We start from the raw sequence: 22,480 nt of genomic DNA on the forward strand, positions 1-22,480 counted from the left end.
TCTTGAAAGAAGGGACTCCTGGCATGCTGTCTTTGTTAAGTATCTGAAAAATGAAATAATATATTGAAGCAGCAAAGCGGGTGTTACATTTGTTCCTTGCCGCCATCTCCTCAGTTCTTCCTCCATAGGTGATCCTCCTTTATTGTCATTATGAGAAAGAATTGATGTACAGGTAGGGTAGCCGTGTATCCTAGTTAACAGAATTACCATTATGTCCTGTACCCGAAGGCACTCCTCATCATTTGACAAGTGATCCACCCTGAAGTTCCATATCATGATAACAAACCATAAGGAAGATTAGAAGCCCTTGTTGTCCATCAGCAGTTTGAATCTGGGGCAGGGGTGCAGGTCATTAAGACACTGTCTTCCCCACTCCTACATCAGATATTACTGATTAAATCATAAGCATTGGTTGTAATTTTGCATACATGCACACATTTATACAGATTCTACAGACTTCTGTGACCTGTTTTGTCTTCCTTTCCAAAGACATATTTCTAGTAGTACAGTATTTTCTTTCCTTTTCTGGGTGATGCATAAGTGGCTACCCTGTTCATTGCTGCATCATCCTCATGGCTTCCTTACATTCCAGAATGAACTATAAAGCAATGTAGGCTCTCTTGTCAAAACTGTGAAAATCCTCTTATGCAGGACAGGGATTTTCTGCGCTGTTGCAATGTTTGTGTGTGTCTGTGTGTGTCTGTGTCTCTCTGTGTGAAAAATCATAGAATATTCCTTCTCCTCTCAGGCATGCTGCCTTAAACTCTAAATAAGACACATTTGCAAAGCTGGGGACAGAGAATCCCAAAATGTGACCCTACACAGATGGAAATGCATGAAAAGCAGGAACAGATGACTCAGAACAATCAGGGACAAAACCAAGCAAGAGCTTACCAGCTACAAGAAACGAGCATTAATGCAGACACATGTGTTGAGAAAAGCTAGCTCTGGGCAAAATGGAATGGCAGGAAGGCCATTTACATGAGCATATTATCTGTGGCTGACAGTATCTGGTCCAGGAAATGGGCCCTCTCAGCATCAGCACAACCAACCGACAGAAACTGTAATTCAAGTGGTTTAAATCCCATGTAAGTACTTCTATTCCTTTGGTAGCCACTTCTTGGCTTCAAACAACATCAACTATGCGATATTGCAGAATCTTTCCCTCCCCTTGTTCATTACAATTGACTGGGCTGAAAGGTTATGTCTCCCTCCAAGAGACAAGGCGTATTATGCTCTGTAACCTCATCAACTGCTGGCAGATAGGGACCTCTCTCCGTCTCCAGCAAAAGCCCTCAACCTTATAACCATAGGGTACTGTCAGAGAGCATCACATCACAGCCACCTTTCAGAAGCTGATATTGGTATTTGTTCCAATTTACCCAGAAGGATTGTAACGTGCATTGCAATCTGTTATATGGAGGTTAATCTACACAAGGATTAATTGACATGGTGGAAAAAAAAAATATTTGCAGTCTGTGTGTGCAGACAGGAAGAGAGAGAAAAGCAATGGGAGGGCTCAGACAGAAAAAGCAAGCCATGGCTCACATATAGTTCACCCAGTGTTTGTTAAACAGGGATTAATCCACAGGTAGGAAATGATGATACTGTATGTGGTCACAGGAAAGAAATATTCCTTTCAGTTTTTAAAAACATCAGCGAAAGTGTAGAAATTTGGCAGTGTGTTGCAGCTGTGTTAACTGTGGCCTCAGAAAATATGAGCAACAAAAAAGCCTGTGTAATGTGAGTTATAACTTCTGTTTTAACCATGATGCTGCAAAGTGTTTTAACTTAGATTGTGTTTTAATATCATAATGGGCTCAATTATAATTTAACATTTGTATTTATTGTGTTCTGACAGTGCTATTTTTTAATTGTGCTGTAAGCTGCTGAGTCCCAATTCTGGAATAAAAGTAGCATAAACATAAAATAAACAAGAGAAAGAATGGTAGATAGATATTTGTTCCTTGGTAAAGCAGGGGTGAGGAAGCCATGACCCACCCGTTCTCTCTTTCCTTGGAGGGGAAAGTATTGTACGTATTTCAGAAGCCTGTGATAGTTAATATAGGTGGCTCCAAAGCATTTCGCCACTTCATACGGAATGGGAAAGGAACAGCACTGCTGGTAGGACACAAAGAAATTCAGTAAGATCAACACTGATTTCAAATCCTTATTCACGACAGCCTAGATCTTTAGACAATGAAGCAAAATTAGAATCTCTCTCTCTCTCTCTCTCTCTCTCTCTGTGGATGTGTGCAAATATATTTGCTGCCCAGGACACCCCATTACAACTAGGCACCTTAATATAGCTAAAGTGCTCACCATCTTGGCACACCTTGATGATGCCATAAGTGACTCATTTCCCAGTCCTGCTACTTCTGTATTGTCTTTTCGTCAAACTCTTTCTTGGCTAGATGCCTCACAGTGCCTACATTCTTTCTTCCTGCCATAGCATATAGACCATCTGGACTTGAAGCATCATGAAATTGCTTCAGCCTCTCCGTTATGTGCCAGTTCCCTTCCTCCTCAGCAAACATGCTGACAGCTATAATCCTTGGGCAGCTGGAATGTTCATGAGTTGACTGACATCTTTGCATGAGCTTGAGCCATCAGTACCAGAGCCTTCACTTCTACAACAGCAACACAACATAGACACTCTGGGCCACTGGATACTGCCAACAACTTCCCCCTCCTCATGAATAATTTTCATCCTGACAATGCCATTTAGAAGGGGTTACCATGGGGACCATCTGGTTGTGTTGAATCACCCAGTGAACAAAGCAGCTACTAATGGCAGTTTAGTGACTCTATCTCTCTGGAGGAAAATGCTTGGAGAAAATATGTGGCATTACAGTTGTGTCTCCATCTCTATCCCCATATATAGACAACAAGAAGAAAAAATACCGCCTCTTGATTGCACTTTTATTTATTTTATGTTGTTTAAAATATTTTTACCCTACCTCTCTCCTCCTGACACAAGGGCGGGGAAGGTATGGATTCCTTTCGATTTATTTGGACTACAATTCCTGTGATCCCTCACGATGCCAATGAAAACTGATGGGAGTTGTAGTCAAAAAACATCTGTAGGTTCACCTCTCCTATAATACCAGCTTTTAGTCAGCGTCACTGGGAACTGTACGTTGACTTGAGCTGGTGAAGAAACTGTGTTAGCAGATTCAGAACTGAAGCCAATCTAAAATTGCTTCACTAAATCAAGAAAAGGAAATTTTAGCACACAAGGAATGAACTGGGTGGAAGTTGCTTATAATCATGTCCCTGGAGTGATATTCATATATATCCTGCTGTTGCAGGAGTCAAAATACCAACAACTCTGAGGAATTCATTTTCCCTATTTGGAATAATTGAGGAGGATCATTTTTCTCTCCTATCATAGCATAAGCTTATAAGCCAAGGTCAGTCAAGCAAAAAAAAAAAGCTTTTATTAAATCTCCCTTTCTCACCTTCCATCGGAGTATTATTGTCTGGCCGATTGGCAAAGACAACATCCACGTATTCAAGCTGCAGTCTCTGGAGAGAGGCTTTTAATCCTGGAAATGAAATGCAGGAACATTAGAAAGAGTCAAAAGGAGGTGTGGAGCACATGGCGAGGAACTTGATGGCTCAGAAATAAAGTGGGACTGAATCATCTTTAAATGTGCAGCATAGAGAGGTGATGTTAAGATTGTCTGTTAAAAATAACCCAAGCCCTGACTTATGCAGAAGTCAAGGCTCTCTGTAAGATTTGCTTTTTGCTTAATTACAAAGAAATTTGGGCTGGAACAGACAAGCATCTATCAGTTGTATCCTGTTATGACTGTCACGTCACATCCTCAGAGGCCAGAGTTCATGGCATAGTTTTTATTTCAGAGTGTATCCAATCCAAGTTATGTTAGAGCAATATCCCTCTCCCAGCTCTATCCCTCCCACCACCCCAATATGCGGCATTGGTGTTTCCATATAATTAAGCCCTGCCATGCAGCGACTCACTAGATAGGAATATCTAGAGAAGGAAATATATAGCTGTCCGTGATGTATTTGTGATTTCTAACATGGCACACCACTCAGAAAAGTACAGCCTGCTCTAGTAGGTACCCCTGGAGCAGCCTTCCTAAACCGATGCCTTCCAGATGTGTTAGACATCTTGAGCAGGTAGCTCCCCCTAGGCATAAACAACAAATGGGTGTGTTTTTCCAGGGTTCATGGTGGTTCATGATATGTGTTTACCAACAAACCATGAAGCATTGGTTTTCCAGTTCATGCCCATCTCTATTCCTGTCCCAAAACTATCCAATCCTTCTGTGTGGATGCAAGGCTCATTCTATATCTCAGACCATATTTCCAAGTGACTCTGTTTAGTCCAGCCCAACTTCACTCTCTAGTCACACCCACAGTTATTGAAAAAAAATCCAGACTTTTGGATGCTAAACATTCCAAGCTATCTTTCAATTTTCTTTCAAATAGGCTATCTTTCAATTTTACTTTCCTTCACATTGGAATGTTTCAGAGCTGCATGTTCTTTCCACCATTCTGAAGATGAGGTTTATGAATTTTGAAAAAGTCTTGTCAAAAAGATCAACAATCAAACAAAATTCACACCCATTCTTAGCCTGCTATTCTACAGCAATTCATGATGTATTTCGTTTAAACATTGTACTTACTAAGCCTTAGGCCACCATTTCATCACTTCCATTTCTTCGCTTGAAATATCAAAATAAGATTACTAAATCTTATTGCAGTTATGAGTTGCATGTACATAAAATATGTTGAAGGCTATAAAAATCATTATGTACCTTCAATGATGTGTTTTCTTGAAAGTCCTCTCTCTGTTTCTGCTCTGCAAAGAGAAGAAAATGCATTGTTTTCATATTATTAGACTTATCTCAAAAATAATGTCCTATCCCACTTGGGCTGTGATGCAGTGCAAGCCTGGCAAAGTGAAATGTTACAGTACGTAATGTCTGAACCAGAAAGGGAGGAAGCCGGTATCCAGCTGATGTTGTGGGTTGTTCCAATATCCAGTGGCAGGTAGATCTGTCATCTTGCAGCAACTCATGTACAAAGCTTTGTTTAGGTATCTGACCAGCCTGTAGTGCTGCCCAACTTCTTCCCAATGGTAAGAACCATTTATGCATGAAGATATGGGATGAGCATAAAAAAGAAACATTCATGCAGCCAGGAGGTGATCAAGCATTGTACGATGTTCAGTATTGTTGTTGGCCTCCCAGGTTTGAACAAACAGCTAATCCTCTTGATTAAAGCATCTAACTAGCAGTATTAGACAGACATCACAAACCATCAACATAGATATCATATCGACTTGCTTTTCTTCCCAACATTCTTTTAGTTTTAGTAATAAACAATTCCTTCAGAACAGATGGTTAGTTTTCATTTAAAAATCACATTTTTAGAAGTCACAGTTCACCAGCCGCACTGTAACACAGGTCAGCATAGGGGAGAATTAGAAGTGACAGACATAGTTGCAAGAGATCCCCCATTATCGATCAGTCAAAATCCTCTTGCTCAGGAAAAGGTCCCTAAGTGCTTTGGATGGTTTTAAACTCACACAATAAGATTTGTCCTTAAGTGTGTACAGAAATACAGTACAGCAGGCAGCATCTGCTAGAGACAATCCAGGTAAATCATAACCCACTAAATGAAGTTTTAGAAGAGACAGCTGTGGTAGTCTGGCAGGCAAAAACAAAACAAAGCAAAACAAAACAACAATAATTTCACAAAGCATTAGAAGTCGTTACGGGTCTCAGAAATAACACCATCAGAGCTCATACAAAAAACAGCAGTATTAGGAACAGCATACACATTGAGCTGACATTTAACAGATGCTTCAGGTTTTGGTTAAAACTTGTATCTGTTATATAATACCAGTCAATGTTTTTATAATTTTGATTGACTGTGCCTGGTGTTTTTCAATCACTACCGCCGCCACCACCTTTGACCTGCAGAGCTGTAAAGGACTCTGTGGATCATCAGCCCCTCTCAAGGGAGCACAGTGAGGGATTGAACTCCCAACCTCTGGCTCCATAGAAGATAAAGAGGACAAAAACATTGTGGCACCTTAAAGACTGTTATATTTTAATGTGAGCTTTCATGGACAAGTCCACTTCTTAGGAATGTAGGAACTGCTTATGCAGAGTCTGCCACGAAGTATGTGAGTGTGTATGTTAACATGCATGCACACACCCACACACATGTGGTGTACATGCATGTAGGTTAAAGCAACCTTTCACAACACACTGATTGAAAAAGCAGTAAAGCAACTAACCTCTCCAAAACAGAAATTAAGCTTCATCACAGGAAACAGCTTCCATTTTAATTTAGCTCACCATAATCTTCTCTTTAAGTATAAGGAGGAAGAGGGAGAGAGGATGCACAGATTTTCTGCAAGGTGGCCTGGGGTCTTGCACATATAAATTTATTTTAAAAAGCTGGTTTTGTTTCTTAGCTATGTGGTCGAGGTGAAATTATTACTGATGCTCCACTCAGAGCCAGTGTGGTCTAGTTATCAGGCTGTTAAGATGGGGTTTTATGAGATTTCAACCTTTGACTGAGCCAAGAAATTCCTTGGGCATCTTGCTCTTTATCATCTTGAACTGCCTCACAGGGATTTTTTGTGGGGAAAAGGTATGAGGCAAAAGAAGAATTACTTTTTATTAAAGAATAAATAAGTAACTGAACTGATCTTAAAGGAAAGATAGAGAAAAAAATTAAATAAACAACACATGATTGAATAATGGTAAAATTCCTTGGTTCTGCTCTTTGAGAAGGTAGGGGATCAGGCAAGAGGACAAGATGGAGCTGAGAGAGAGCTTGTTTGTGTGTGTGACTCCCATGAAACACTATGTAGGCAGAAACTCACATATGTAGAACACTGGCAAAATTAATTTTACATCTGACAATTCTCAAATTCCCTTAGCCATGTAGCCTGGGGAATTCTGGGAGCTACAGTCCAAAACTCTCATCTAACCTTCTAACATCTATATGTCTTTAACGTGCGCTGCTCTGTTCCACATTAATTCCCCTTCTTTCCTCATGGCTACAAGCGTAACTGTTGTTGTCTTCCATCTTTATTGTCAGTAAGTCTGATGTTGTGTTGGGAATACACAAAAGTATTCCTTTGAATTAAATGCACTAAGAGAAGAAGGCTTCACCCAACCCCATCCCATCCTGGAATTCTGTGGAAAATTAAATTGCAACAAAACAAGACAAAAATACGTGGCACCTTAAAGACTGAGTATTATATTTTAATGTGAGTTTTCGTGGAGAAGCCCACAAGTACTCACATTAAAATATAGCAGTCTTGGTTTTATCTTTCTTTGTTTTGTGTCTTTAGATTTTGCCTAGTAGGCTTGCATAGGCTAATGGGGCTCCTTCTTCTAAAATGTAAATTGCAGCTGAGATGGTAAACTGGGACACAGGCAGGCTGGCACGAAACAAGGCAGATTTCAAAGGATGTTTAGCATATCAGCTGTGTTCAGAGCTAAATATTTCTTGCTTCCTCAGAAGAAAATGTCCAGACTAATTAGCTGCATTCTTGGGTATCTCCTCCTCCTTTATTACAGCCAGGCGATGCTGTGAAAGGATGTCCTCCTTGGAGTGGAAAGAGGACAAGGCTCACCCTTCCCCTGCCTGGAGTTTTCCCGCTCCCCAAATAGTGATTAGAAAAGTCCGTGCATATTTGAGCCTTTGGGCTTCATTAGCATGCATTTCAAAGGACGTTTTTTTTGTAGGTGGTTTTTGGGGTGGGGGTTCATGTTCATTTTCCTCCTCAGTATGAGTGCCACAGCTGAAAAGAAGAACAGCTTTGTCTGTGGACTGCTTTCCAAGTCGAAGTATAATCTGGGTTGTTGTTTTTTTTGCTTTGCCAGATGCTTCATGGGCTGTTCATACTTGCAGGGGTGGGGCAAAGAACACATGGCACTTTCTGAAAAAATCTAGCCGGCTTTGATCATGAACATCTTCCTCTCCCCCTGCCCCTTATAATTAGCTCCTTTCCAAAGGACAAAATTATATTATATCACAGTCATAATTCAACAAGGAATGGCTTCACTCCCTCTGTTTTTAGTTAATGTGATAATTGGGGGTATGTGCAATCTCACTAAATGGTGGAAGAGATCGCTTACGCCGTTCCTGGCACTACTGTCTTGTTCTCCGTTCTAGGTGTTGAGGGGATGACAATGTGGAGAGGAGCAGAGTATGTTTTGTACCACAGGCCAGTGGTAGTTTTTTTTTAACAGAAGTAACTAAATTGACAAGTTCTCATTTTCAGGTTTGTTGACTGGATCAATTAATACAAATAATTACTCTAGTAAACAAAGCATTGCTTTTAAAATTTTTAACGTTAACTTTGATTAACTAATTATAGGCCTTGGAACTATAATGGCAACCAATTACTTTTTAAGAGCAACTTTCTGAACTCTAGTCAATAATCTAAATCAGAAGATCTAGCATGAAAGCTTGGAATGCGTTTTTTAAAAAGATATGCCATAAGTTACTCATTGCTTTGAGCAGCCAAATGCTTATTATTGTTATTGTTGCTCAGTTCACAAAAGTATTTTGTTGCAATATGCATTATTAATATGTAGTATTGCCAGCAGGCCAAAAAAATAATTACAGGGAAATACTGCCCAGTTCCCTCTAGTGGCCTGTCCAGATACCACACCTTGACAATACAAAAGTACAGAAGAGGAAACGAGACTCTTAAAATGGAATGATAAGCGAATGGCATAAAAGTTGGGGAAAAAATCCAGTTAAACTCTTCTTACGAAAAATAAACAATTTTCAGATAGTTGTTGTGGTTTTTCCGGGCTGTTTGGCCGTGTTTTGGCAAAACGTTAGGAAGAAAAACCTTAAGAACATGGCCAAATAGCCCAGAAAACTCACCATCGGATCCCACCCATGAAAGCCTTCAAGAATACAATTTTCAGGTAATTTGCAACTTGTAGCTAGTTGTTTCCAAGCTCGTTTGAAGACAGATGTACTTCTATCTCCAACAAACGGGAGCAGCCTAGAGGCTGAGGAAACAAAGCTGGCAGGGCATGTGCCACCAACTGTCAAGAACATGCCACTTGAAGCAGTCGCTCTACTGTGCCTGATTAGTAGTTCCACCTCTGCACAGTTCACCACAGCCCTTTCCAGGTGTTAGCCTGCGTTTACCTAGGAAACAAACAGAGGAGTGCCTAGCCCTGCCTATCATTTTCTCCATATGTAAAGAGACATGTGTGTTTATAGAGAAGAGGTTCCTGGCCATGTGAAAGCTCTTCACATCAGAATAAGCCTGGAAAATCAGGGCTCTTGCTTCCACTGAGGGCTTACACACAAGCAGGAGCCTCCGGTTTATAAACGTATTGCTTTTCTTGTGGAGAAGAAGTCAACAGCTTAGAGGGACTCTCCTTCTCCCATGTTCCGTGGGGGGAGGAGAAGCAGCATTTGTAATTCCTGAATGGAGCTTGTATCTGTTGAAAAATAAAATGGCTTCTTCACACCCGTCTCTTGAATATTACACTCAATGTTTCTCCAACAATAGGTATTCATTTATTTTTGCACTCTGAAACACATTAGATCGGTGATTTGTTTAAACAAATGACCACCCTCAGAGCAATGTCTATTCAACTTTAAATCATGTAGCCGATAGTTCAGCTCAATTGGAGGTAATTTTAACCAGCAAAATGTGTACAGCATTCTTGTGATTGAGGGGGAGGGGGAAAATCCCTTTCATTTAGCTCATTGTAGAGAGAACAGCAGAATAGTGGCACCATTTTATTTTAAACAAGATGGTCTTTTTGATCTGGTCTCATGGCAGTGATGCCTGTGGGTCAGGTAGTTTGTTTTGTTTTTTGTTTTAAAGCTCTCTGACATTACATAAAAATTCTTTGATTTAGACCGTTTAGTTGAGTTTGGTGGGAAGGAATAGTTCAAAGCAAGTGCTGTGGTTATCCAGATGTTCTTTGGCGACCATTTACATATGCCCCAATTGGGGCTGGAGCAACATCTGGAGGCCCTCAGGTTCCCCACCCTGGTTTAAAAGAACATAATAATATGATGGTTGCCATCCTGCTCCCAGTAAGATTACTTAGTTTCCATTCATTTTTATGATCCTAAAGCAGATTAAACACACACAATTGCAGGGAAGATTGCAGTATCCATTTACTATTATTTGTTTGATTCTTATCATCAGTATCCATGGGGCCACACAAAGCTATAAGGGTAAAGGCACATTTGTGTTTAATATGGAGAATTGTGCCCAAAATATACACTTATGGAGAGCATCACATTTCTCGGTATTCCCGGAGCTCTTAGCAAGGGTATAGAACAGATTCTGAACTGACAACCACAGTATTGGCTTTGAATTTACTGCATACCTAAGTTTCATTGATATGTTTCAAAGCAGATACTGAGTGATCATGTATGTTGTATTGCCCTTTTCTCTGTGAAGGTATGTCCACGTATTTGACTCTGAAGGACAGCGCTGTGCAGTGAGTAAGCGTACTTAATTCTGCTGTGATTACAAACATGCGAAGGGTATGTCAGCCTCACTGTGCCTGGGCAAAAACCTAAGAATGTTTCTAGATTCACTCACTCACAATCTTTTCTTCTTGGAATTTGATGCAGGGGGAGGAGGGCGCATCCGCCGTGATCTTCCACCTGTCACTCATACTTTCCCACCATGTCTTCTTTCCTTTTCCCTAATCACCCAAGGAGAAAGGCAACAGAACTGTGCAATGTGTCTTTTTAATTGGTAGCTCCAGGAACAGCTCGCCTGGAAGATCAGCAAATCTTCTCAAGGTGAAACTAGGCACTAGGATAGAAATATGAGGTTGCCAACTCATGCTTCTTTCATAAGGCTAATAAACTAGCAGGAATGCTCACGGAGAAGAAATCCGTTAGTGGTAAGGGTGTGTGTTTGAACTCTGCTGTCCATCACCTGATACATTCATTTTCTCTCGCTGGGTTCTACAACCAGAAGTAAGCCCAAGAGAAAACTCACCCTGAGAAGGGAGGTCATATTTAAGACTGAGAAGCCTAGAAACCACCCTTCCTAATTAAAATTAAACAGCATTTTCCACCAGTCTTCATGTGGCACCCTTCACCCATGATGTCCTGACTCCTTAGATGTCCCTTAAAAAGAGGCTTTTGAAAGGGACAAATATGGAAGATAGGAAAAGTGGGACTTAGCATCCTTTTCTTTTGCCTGCTATTCCTCCCATATATTCCTTTGCAGCTCACTCCTGCAACGTATGATCTATTCTAGCCCATGAAGACTCCAACTGTAAATCCCCCCCACTGAATTCCTGGCCTCAGAATCTGTGAGTCCATGAGGAACCAGCAGCTGCCCTTCCCAGCTCTGTTTACCATTGGCAGCTTGCGCCTTCTACCCCACCAATCACATTGAGCCTCAGCTGCCAGCAGGGTAGCCAGCAGCATCTCACTCTGAGCATCACCTTCCTAGACATGATCTAGCAAGTAGCATAAAGACATGTGGTACGGAGACTGCCTTGGTCGCCCTGTACAATGACCTTTGCTGGGAGACAGGGGGAGTGTGACCCTGTTGATACTCCTGGACCTCTCAGTGGCTTTCAACACCATCAACCATGGTGTCCTTCTGGATAGGCTGGCTGGGCTGGGAGTTGGGGGATCCGTTTTATGGTGGTTCCACTCCTTCCTAGCTGACCGTGTCCATAGGGTGGTGCTGGGGGACAGTTGCTCTGCCCCATGGCGTTTATGTCATGGGGTTCCTCAGGGCTCGATACTGTCCCCCATGCTGTTTAACATCTACATGAAACCACTGGGAGAGGTCATCAGGAGGTTTGGGCTGAGGAGTCAGCAATATGCTGACGACACTCAGCTCTACCTCTCGTTTTCCACCAATCTGGGTGAGGTGGTTTCTGTGCTGAACTCGTGTCTGGACCAGATAATGGACTGGATGAGGGTTAATAAATTGAAACTCAATCCAGACAAGATGGAAGTGCTGTTAGTGGGTGCTTCGCCGGACAGGTTGGACGGAGATTTCCCTGCCCTGAATGGGGTTACACTCCCCCTAAGGGACAGGGTCCACAGCCTGGGGGTGCTCTTGGACCCCAGTCTAACTCTGGAAGCCCAGGTGGACTCAGTGGCCAGGGGCGCCTTCCTTCAGCTATGGAAATTGTACCAGCTATGGCCCTACCTGGGCCCAGTTCAAAGTGCTTGTTTTGACATATAATGCACTAAACGGCTTGGGCCCTGGATAACTGAAGGATCGCCTCCTTCCATATGAGCCTACCCAGCAGTTAAGATCTAGCCAGGGGGCCCTTTTGAAAGAGCCATCCCTCAAGGAGGTAAGAGGGACGGCTTGTAGACAAAGGACCTTTTTGGCAGCTGCCCCCAGACTATGGAATGCCCTCCCAACTGAGATTCGTCTGGCACCGACCCGGACGGTGCCAGGTCAAAACCTTCCTGTTCCAGAAGGCTTTTAATTGAAATAAAATCAACTGTGGGTCCTGATGGCAATTTTTAGATTGTATTATAATTGTGTTTTAACCATTTTATCTTTTATTGTATTTAATTGTTTTTTTATTGTGAGCTGCCCAGAGACCTTTGGGTAGAGTGGGTGGCATATAAGTTGAATGAATGAATGAATGAATGAATGAATGAATGAATGAATGAATGAATGAATGAATGAATGAATGAATGAATAGACAGACAGACAGACAGACAGACAGACAGACAGACAGATAGATAGATAGATAGATAGATAGATAGATAGATAGATAGATAGATAGATAGATAGATAGATAGATAGATAGATAGATAGATAGATAGATAGATAGATAGATAGATAGATAGATAGATAGATAGATAGATAGATAGATAGATAGATAGATAGATAGATAGATAGATGTGTTTGGCAGGAAAACATTTGGTTCTACTCTCAGGTTTCAAAAGCAAAAGCTTTGAGATTGCTCTTTGGAAGAAAATGAATTATCTTGGGGATTTCATCAATCCACATGTTAAACACCTGCATCAATGACACAACAGTTTGTGGAAGAGGAAGAGCCAGAAAAGTATACTAATATTTATATTAGAGTAGATACATATGCATAAACAGAGGTGTAATTCTTTTTCACAGTACAGCTATTAAAAATACACTTACTTTCCTCCCCAGTAGAGTTTTGTTGTAATGACCAGACTTGACCTCCTAAAATAAAAGAAAACATTCAACTTTTAATATCGTTTTTGTGGAGCAAATAACATTTTCAGTAGCTGCATCCTTCCAAGAATGGCCTTTTTTTGCATGTACTGTATTCATAAAGCAGTCCAAAATTTCCAACATTTTTAAAGGAAACTGTTGAATCAAATGTGCACATTTGCTGATACCGATTTCTACAGAGCTTGGCAGAGTTGCTGTTACTGTGACCAGTATATGTAAAGCTAGAGAGGAGCTTTGTTTTCAATATAAATTCATCAATAATTTGGCAGGCCAGATACAACACCAAAAAGCAGCGGACTGAACTGTTGAGAAGGCTTTTCCCAGTGTCTTCGTGCCACTGGTCACTTTATCAGAGTGTGTGAGGGGAGTGAGACATAGGAAAATTTGGAAAAGTCACTTTTCACCAACCATAAAATACCATCCCCTGTTGCCTCCATATTGGCAACCTCACTGCAATTCCCACAATGATATCATTAGGACCAAACACTGGGGCAAAAGACCATGGGTCCTGATACTGTCCCTGTCATGCCACTCATTTTCACACTAGTTTCTCCCATGTAACAAGGAACAAGTTGCCTGAAGTTGAGTAGCTGTTCCTTTGTGTAGTTGGAAAATCTGAAGGACCTCAACACTAGCCTTGTATTGGGCCTAGGTCTGAGACCAACTTTGCACACTCTTGATGAGCAAAAGCTCAAGATATAGAATTGTGCTGCACAGGGTTGCCCAGGTTAAAAATCCCCCTTTCCCCGAGATTTCAGAGAATCTGAGACCAGAGGGCAAGTCCTTGTGAGGACAAAGAGGTGAGGCAGGCAAGGTATGGAAAGGAAGCACCAAATACATGCAAGCACCTTCACTCAGAGTGAGTGAGCCTAGAAGCCAGATGGAAATGGGTGGAGACACGTTCCTGCATTATAGACACCTCACACACAAAGCCTACACTTTCTTCTCCAGCACAATTGGATTTGAGATCTGTTTTCCTGCCTGGAGAACCAGAGAAGCATCATGATTCTCAATCCTAATATGAACATAAAGTGGTAAACAGAAGAATGGAATGTTTAAATCTTGACTTTACCTCCAGCCTTTTTTCTTTATTATGTTTCCCAGAATCACTTCCGCCCTATGGGGACAGTAAAAAGAACACAACCAAGACAATTCAGGATAAATGCTTTTGAACATAAAAGTAAGCCAGCACCCTTGTTGATCATTAGAACTTATTTGTTGCAAATGCGTAGTTCACCATCCTGTCTGTGCAATCACAATTATAGTTTTTTTGGGGGGGTTTGGTTTGTCTTTTAGTTAGTGGCATTATTTCACAGAAAGAGAGTATTGAGGTCAACTGGAACAGAGCACTTGCCTTTGCTATTCTTCATAAGGTCTTTAAGAAACAAAGGGTTGTAGTCAGAGCTTGGAAAAAGGTACTTTAATAATAATAATCTTAGAACTGTAGATCTGGAAGGGACCCTATGGATAATTGAATCCTGTCCTTGTCTAGGAGGCAACAGTGGGGAATTGAACTCCAAACTCTGGCTCTAAACCATTGAGCTATCCAGTATTCTGTTGAGCCACTACTCCCAGCATGCCCTGAGTGATTCCAATAAATTATTCCAAGAAATAATTCCAAAAAGTATGTTTCCAAACTCTAGCTATAATATAATAATTCAGTGCTCACATTTGAAATGATCATACCTTCGAATAAGTTTAGAATTGAATAAGCAAGCCTTTTAGCAAAGCACAGTTCCTCTTTTAAGTGAGCCCCCAAATGCTGTGGAACAGATTATGTTGGAAGCTGGTAGACTTCCCTTTATGATAACGTTTTACAGATGCTGGATAGGACCTGTGGGGTTTGTTCTAGCTGTGGATATCCTGCCTCTCCATGGGTGGTCAGCTAGATGGCTATTGGTACCACTCTCAATGGTGCAGTCGTATGATTCTATCAAATGAAGGAAGAATGAGACATGCAGGAGGAAATAGGGAAATTTTGGAAGTGGGAATTTGGCACTTGCCACAAGTGATTGGTAAGACCATGATCCTTGTTGGCTTCTGGAGAGTCCAATGTGGCCCCCCAAATTGCCCGTCTTGTTGCTTTCCAGTTTGTCTGAATTTGGATACTGTGATTAATAGCTTCTGAACAAGCCAGGATCTATTTAGTTATTTTTATTTATTATTTTCATGTCTGTACCATTTTTCTCTCCAAAGAGATGCAAAGAGGTATTAAATCCCAGCTTAATGTCCTAGATTGTTCCCAATTCATTTGTTTTCTTCACTCAAGCAAAACAGGAAGCTATTGTTAACACAAGACTTCATCCTTTTTCTCTCCTGGCTTTTGCAAGAGTTAATGATTGTCTGCACAGAGATGTCAGACAGATCCCAGCTCATTCCTTGGGCTCATACAACAGTCTGTTACAAGAATGTTGGGTGGTTTCAGAGCTTGTGCAAGGAGACATTCAGTAATACCTCCTGGTGCAAGCTTTGAAGCCATCCAAATGCTCACGCAATGGACTATTTCATGAGAAGGGGGGATGAGCAAGTTTCTGTCCATTCTGTCCATGGAAGACAGAATGGGCACTGCATCTATTAAGTCAATTGTTTTTTCTTTTCTCTCTCTCTTTAATTGTGCCATTTACCCATCTAAAAAACGACGACACACACTTTGTCTCCATGGACAGCAGAATATTGCTATTCCAGCTTAGCAAGAAAATTTCAGCTATATCTTCTGGACACAAAATATAAACCAGGCTATTTGAGATCCCTTTGATTTGATCTGGAGAGTATGAAGATTTATTTATTTCAATGATGTCTAACTGATTTCAGTTCTCATTTTCAGAATGAAGATTTACAACATCTATGTGCGCTGCCTATAATTTTTTCCCCACTGGCATTTTCTCTCTATAATTAGAGAAAATTATTTGGGCTAGCCATAGGCAACAGAAAACTGCTTTCTACATGCTCAGAAGAATTATCATTTTTTATTAGTTCATGCTATATTCTACTGATAAATTCTGGCCCTAATAAATCTGTTGAGGACTAAAATCCAAGTGAGTTCCAGCCTGCTGTTGCACCTGAAAGCTGTAAGAAATTGTAATGCACTCACATGCAGCTGCAGAAAGAAGAATTTTAGCAATCCAGTGCTCTGGGGAGATGTCTAGTTAAACAGTAGAACAAAAAATCATATGGCAACCAGGTAGGTTTATCCTTGGCTTGGCAGAAAAAAGCCCAGCAGCAAAACTATATTGGTTTGTGTGTGGGAGGGAAGATAGCTGTGAACAGGGCATACAAACTGAGAGATTGCTTGGAGGACTCTGAGCTATCTCAGAGAATGGTTGAACACAGTTTCATTTTGTGTAGGGTGTCAACTCGGACAGAAGCAGTAAGAGAAAGCAGGGTTTGAAATAGTATTGGCTCATGGACTGAATGTGTATAGTTAGGGTGGCATCTCCTGCTCAGTCCATACACCATTCATGACTTATAACATGATTTGTAACATTCCTCTACCTGTCGTTGTGCCACCCACATGCTGGTTTGGATTACACTTTCGCTTCTAGGGTAGTTAAGAGAGTAGAAGTAGGCTGGTCTACACTGAAACACAGAGCTACCGCTAAATTGGCCTCAATCGCCTTTTAATTTGCACTGCAGAGTATTAACTTCCACTTACCTCCCCAGTTCTATGTACAGGGCACAGGAAAATATTCTGCAATATCAAACCAACAAGCAAAGTGTGCTGCTTATGTACAGCTCCATAGTGCTTAAAGCACTCTCTGGGTGGCTTACAATTTAATTATGTATGCTACACACTGCTCCTCATCCAGCAAACTGGGTAACTCAGTTTACCAACCTCTGAAGGATAGAAGGCTGAGTCAACCTCTAGCCAGCTACATGGGATTGAACCTGGGTCATTAGCAGAGTTTGGGCTGCTGTTTAACCACTGCACCATGAGGCCAAAAAGCACCAAATAAGTTTCATTTGTTTTACATCCACTATTTGCTTCTGCCTTCTCTTTAAAAATCTCCCACTTTTAAGCCAAATTAATAGTTCTGCAAGCTGGTGTGTATAATAAAACAAATAATAAATGAAAGAAAAAATAAAGAAAGAATTAAATATTGACAGGAGGGAAGGCCTGAACATACAACCATGTTTTTAGTTGACTCTTTAGCACGAATCACCGGAGGAAGGTTATTCCAGAGGTGAGGAGCCACCGCCGAGAAGGCCCGGTTTCGTGTCCTTTCCTTCCGGGCTTCCCTTGGCATTAGGCTCCTCAGCCTCACCTCCTGGCTTGTGCGGGTGATCCGAGTAGATCTAGGTGGGAGCAGGCGTTCCGCCAAGTATCGGGGTCCTAAACCGTTTAGGGCCTTATAGGGTAAGCATTAACACTTTGAAGTCAATGCGGAAATGGATGGGCAGCCAGTGCAGCCTGGCCAGAGTTGGCGAGATATGTTGGTATTTTCTCACTCCGGTAAGGAGTCTGGCCGCCGCATTCTGCACCACCTGAAGTTTCCGCATCAGCTTCAAAGGGAGCCCCATGTAAAGTGTGTTACAGTAGTTAATCTAGAGATTACGAGCGCATGTACTAAGGTAGTGAGCGCCCCTGTGTCTAGGTAAGGTCGCAGCTGGGCAATCTGCCAAAGGTGGAAAAAGGCAGTGTGGACTACCAACGCCACCTGCATTTCCATGGTGAGCGTCGGGTCCAGGTGTACCCCTAGGCTGCGGACCCCACTCTTCGTGGCCAGGGCCACCCCCAAAACATGAGGGAGTTTCCCAAGCTACCATCCACAGGACCACCCACCCTCAGAACTTCCATCTTGTCTGGGTTCAGCCTCAGCCCGTTCTCCTGCATCCATTGCAGTACGGCCCCCAGGCAGCACTGGAGGGACAGGACGGCATCACCTGCAGTTGGTGAAAAGGAGATGTAGAGCTGGGTGTCATCAGCATATTGATGACACGATGCTCCACACCCCCTGATGACCCCACCCAGCGGCCTCATATAGATGTTAAACAGCATTGGGGAAATAGTTGACCCCTGTGGAACCCCACATTTGAGACTCCATGGGGCCGAAATACTCTCCCCAAGCTGCACTCTCTGGGGGCGGTCCTCCAAGAAGGAACGGAACCAGGCCACAGCCAAGCCACAGAAACCCAATTCAGCAAGCCTCCCCAGGAGGATACCGTGGTCAACGGTATCGAAGGCCGCCGAAATGTCGAGGAGGACCAACAAAGATATTTTACACCTGTCGGCCTCCCTCAACAAGTCATCGTACAGGGCGACCAATGCTGTCTCTGTGCCGTGGCACGGCCTGAAGCCCGACTGAAATGGATCCAGGGCATCTGTTTCGTCCAGATGTGCCTGAAGCTGGTCAGCCACCACCCTCTCGACCACTTTGCTCATGAAAGAAACATTGGCGATGGGCCTATAATTGCCAATTTCGTCCGCCGCCAAATTAGATTTCTTTCTTATGGGCCTAATGAGTGTCTCCTTGAGGGTAGAGGGAAACCTGCCCTCAAGGAAAGACCCATTTATTATTGCAGTGGCCCATTCTGTTGTTATCGCCCTGGCTGCTTTGATTAGCCAGGCTGGGCAAGGGTCCAAGGAGGAGGTGGTGGCTCGACAGCGGTCAAGCACTCTGGCCACAGAATCAGGCGTTACAGGCTGAAAGGAGCCAAGGGTTAACGGGCAAGACGGAGCGCTGGACATCTCTGTTGTGATGCCTCTGAAGTATCTGAAGATGCAGATCATAATCCACAAGAGCTCACAGTGAAATAGACTTGTTAGGCTTCAAGGTGCTGTATCCTAACACTGTGATGTTTCTGAAAACAGGTACAATGGTGGGAAGAATTAGCCACACAGCAGGCAACCACAGAGCGGACATCACCTCCATTTTGAAATTCCAGCCTAACACGGAGGTCCCTGCAAATTCTTATGCAAAGCAAATTTGCTAGCCGGTAATTCTGCCAATCCAGGAACAATTGCTGGCATCTAATTATTTTATCCTGATGGGACAACTAAATTCCACCTCCTGTTTGTTGACATAGAGCCTATTTTATTGCTTCCCTTTTCTTCTGTTCTAATCTAAAGAGAAGAAGTCTATGTGCCTCATCAAGGCAATGAGGAAACCCACAGGCTTTTTGTCTGCAGGAGAGACTATGGTCTAATACCTAGCCACGTTCCTTTCACACAGGCTCTGCAGTTTCGACCGTGTTTTGCCAGTCTGCTTTCTAAAACAATAGCATAATGTCTAGCCAGATTTATTGGACTTTGGGGGCCTTTCTACTTCTCCTCCAGTGGCCCAATTTTTTATAACACCCAAGCCTAAAGAAAAGTCCTGAAAGACTTAAAAGAGCTTCTGATTTGTACCTTTTTAGTTATCTAATAAAAGTGTTATCTGACCCAGTCATACCTATGTTTCTCAAGAGCTCATGTTGGGCAGTTTGGTAGGTCTGGGTTTAGTTCTTTTAACTAGGGCCAATAAGGTGAGTGCCAAGACTTACTTTCCAGCCGCGTACACTTCTGCTGTGTCAAACAGATTTACTCCACTCTCGTAGGCAATCGTCATCAGCTGTTCAGCAATCTATAAGCAACAGAGACACAAAATTGGCCCAGGGAATCACAAAAATATGATGAGCTCCCTTGCTCTGCTCTCAAGAATGACTCATTACAGAAACACTGCTGAGAAAGAAGAGTCAAGGAACTTTAAACCACAAATCAGCTTTTCAATCACAGAAAACGGGCAAACAAGCATGGGGAAGATGCCATTCATTTTTAAATGGTGGTTTTTAATATTGTTCCTTGTTTAATTGGCTTTTAATAATGTACTTTATTGTGTTTTTAATTGTGTTTATTATGTTACGTTAATTGATTGTGAGCTGCCTTGCATCCCCCATGGTAAGAAAAATGGCAATAAAATATAATAAATTAAATTGCCAAGAGCATTCTAGTATTCTAGGACAATGAAGACAGCATTAATGAATGATGAAATCCAATTTCTGCAATGCCCATACATGTGTCTATAGAGGGTGCATTTATGTTTGCAGATAAATATCTCTCTTCCAGATATACAAACTAAACAGTATTGCAGAGATGGAGAAAGAAGCATTGCTTCCTCTCCTTTGCCTCACAGTGCAATTTTACGTACCTATGAGATTATCACTTGGATGCACATCTTAACATAGTGAAGGCTTCAGGGTAGCTGAAAACAATACCATCAGAAGCTAGATGTTGTAAAGAGCCTGGACTCCTCACAGAGTCACTTAGGGCAGAATTGTCAAAACTGAGATAATGGACTAAGAAACACCCATCAGGGATGAACAGTCATATGGGCAGAAGAGAATTGATAGTTCCAACTGTGTTATGGGCAGAGAAATTCTTGAATAATAATGGGGTGTGTGTGACACAGACAAAGGATTCTTCATAGATAGTGGCAATGACTCTCAAGCTAACTCTTGTTGGTACTGCACACAAGAAAGCAATTATAAATTCTAATTCTAAATATTTTATACCTCAAAAAATCTATGATGCAACAAGCCAAAATGAAACAAGAGATAGTACTGGAAGATGAGACTCCCATGTTTGAAGGCACTTCTTCAGATATTTGGGAAGAGCAAAGGATAAGTAGAATTGTTGCTAATGAAGCAACTGGATGCTAAAAGGACATCTAGTTGCTAATGTGCACAGAACAAAAAGGAAAATTTGGTGCTGCATGATACATATAACTGAAACATGGAATATAATACAAATAAAATAAAACTCGAAATCATAAAACAAGAAGTGAACTAAGCATTATAAAAGTTGGCTTGTAAAAATTAAAGTGGATGAAATTGGACATTTGCAATCAAAGTGTTTCACTCTGTCAAGAGCAAAATCAGAAGAAATACTGAGGCAAGACATAGCACAGACACTTTGAACCTATAATGCAAACTCTGATTGACTAATAATCATCAGTCTTCATGGAAAACCTATCCTATACAACCATTATTCAAGTCTATATTATAACTACAGACACTGAGAAAGAGGAAATTGACAACTTTTCTGCAGGTATCCCAGAGGAGGCTGGTCACATAGCAAAATAGGATATGCATGCACCAAATCATGGGTGATAGGAATGCAACATCAAGAATTAAAGCAGAATTAAACATCAGTGGAGAATTTGGCTAAGGAATCAGACACGAAGCAGGAAAACAAATCACAGAATTGATTGCAAAAAAAAAAAAAGTTTCACACAATCACTTTTCTACAGTATTTTGTACAAGGATATCACCAGATGGCCCATACAAAAGCAAGTACACTATGTAAACTGAAAATGAAGAACCTCTATTCTTTCTGCAAAAACAAGACCAGAAGTAGATTGCAACAATAATAAAAGATCACTGTCGAAGGTAAAGGTGAAGAACAACATTAAAACAGTCATAGTGCCAAAACATCATATAAATGTCATTCTTGAGGAATTTAAAGACTGTGTAAAGAGCAGATTTGCATGAATAAACTCACTTCATTCTAGACCAGAACAACTATGGATTGAAATCAGGGATATTGCCAAGGAAGAATACAGAAAGACTGTTCTTGCAGTCAACATAAATGAAAATCCTATGAATTACTATTCTAAAATGCTTGACAACAGACAAAAAAAGTAAAATGTGATGGGAATAGGATCAGTATCCTAAATGCCATTTTTGTGTGACTGGCACATAGACATAAAGAGAACTATTATAACTATCAGTACAAAGAAAAAGAATAGAACAAAAAAACCAGGAAGAAAACAAGAGAGCTCCTGTAGAAAATAATTGAAGTAAAAGCTGCTCTGAAAGCACTAGGACATAATAAATTACTGGGAGTAAATGGACCACTAAAAGAGCTACTTTGAGCTACAGAGAATGAATGTGTCACAATCCTAGCAACCATATGCCAACAAAAATGGAAAACCATGGCCCACAGACTGGAAGCATTCAATATATATTCTAATCACAACGAAGATCTGAAAGATATCAATTAAGTATAGGACCATGACATTAATTTTGCGTGCAAGTAAAGTGATGCTTAAGATGGTATAACAAAGATACTGCCATATATGGAGTGAGAAATGCCAAACATCCAAGTTGGATTGAAAAATGGAAGAGCCACAAGAGATTGTATTGCAAGTATACTATGACTACTGGAAAGTACAAAAAATTTCAAAATAAAACCAGCCTGTGCTTTATAGATGACAGTAAAGTCTTTGACTCCGCGCATTATGAAAAGCCATACATCTATCTACATGAAATGTGTGCACCAGAACATTTGATTATCCCAATGCA

The 22,480-nt window shown here is 41.4% G+C and overlaps 1 protein-coding gene across 2 annotated transcripts in view; it reads right to left on the reverse strand.

Moving 5' to 3' along the window:
* Window positions 1–22,480, reverse strand: part of KCNAB1 (potassium voltage-gated channel subfamily A regulatory beta subunit 1) — a 231,741-nt gene that overhangs the window by 23,690 nt on the left and 185,571 nt on the right. For both annotated transcript variants that reach the window (XM_072996106.2, XM_072996107.2), the window contains exons 5-9: window positions 19,682–19,761; window positions 14,274–14,318; window positions 13,145–13,189; window positions 4,791–4,834; window positions 3,462–3,548 (exon numbers count right to left, since the gene is read on the reverse strand). In XM_072996106.2, coding sequence (XP_072852207.2) covers window positions 3,462–3,548; window positions 4,791–4,834; window positions 13,145–13,189; window positions 14,274–14,318; window positions 19,682–19,761 — 301 coding nt within the window. The remainder of the gene's footprint in view (window positions 1–3,461; window positions 3,549–4,790; window positions 4,835–13,144; window positions 13,190–14,273; window positions 14,319–19,681; window positions 19,762–22,480) is intronic.

The sequence above is a fragment of the Pogona vitticeps genome, chromosome 3, assembly GCF_051106095.1.
Source record: "Pogona vitticeps strain Pit_001003342236 chromosome 3, PviZW2.1, whole genome shotgun sequence".
Taxonomy (NCBI): Eukaryota; Metazoa; Chordata; class Lepidosauria; order Squamata; family Agamidae; genus Pogona; species Pogona vitticeps.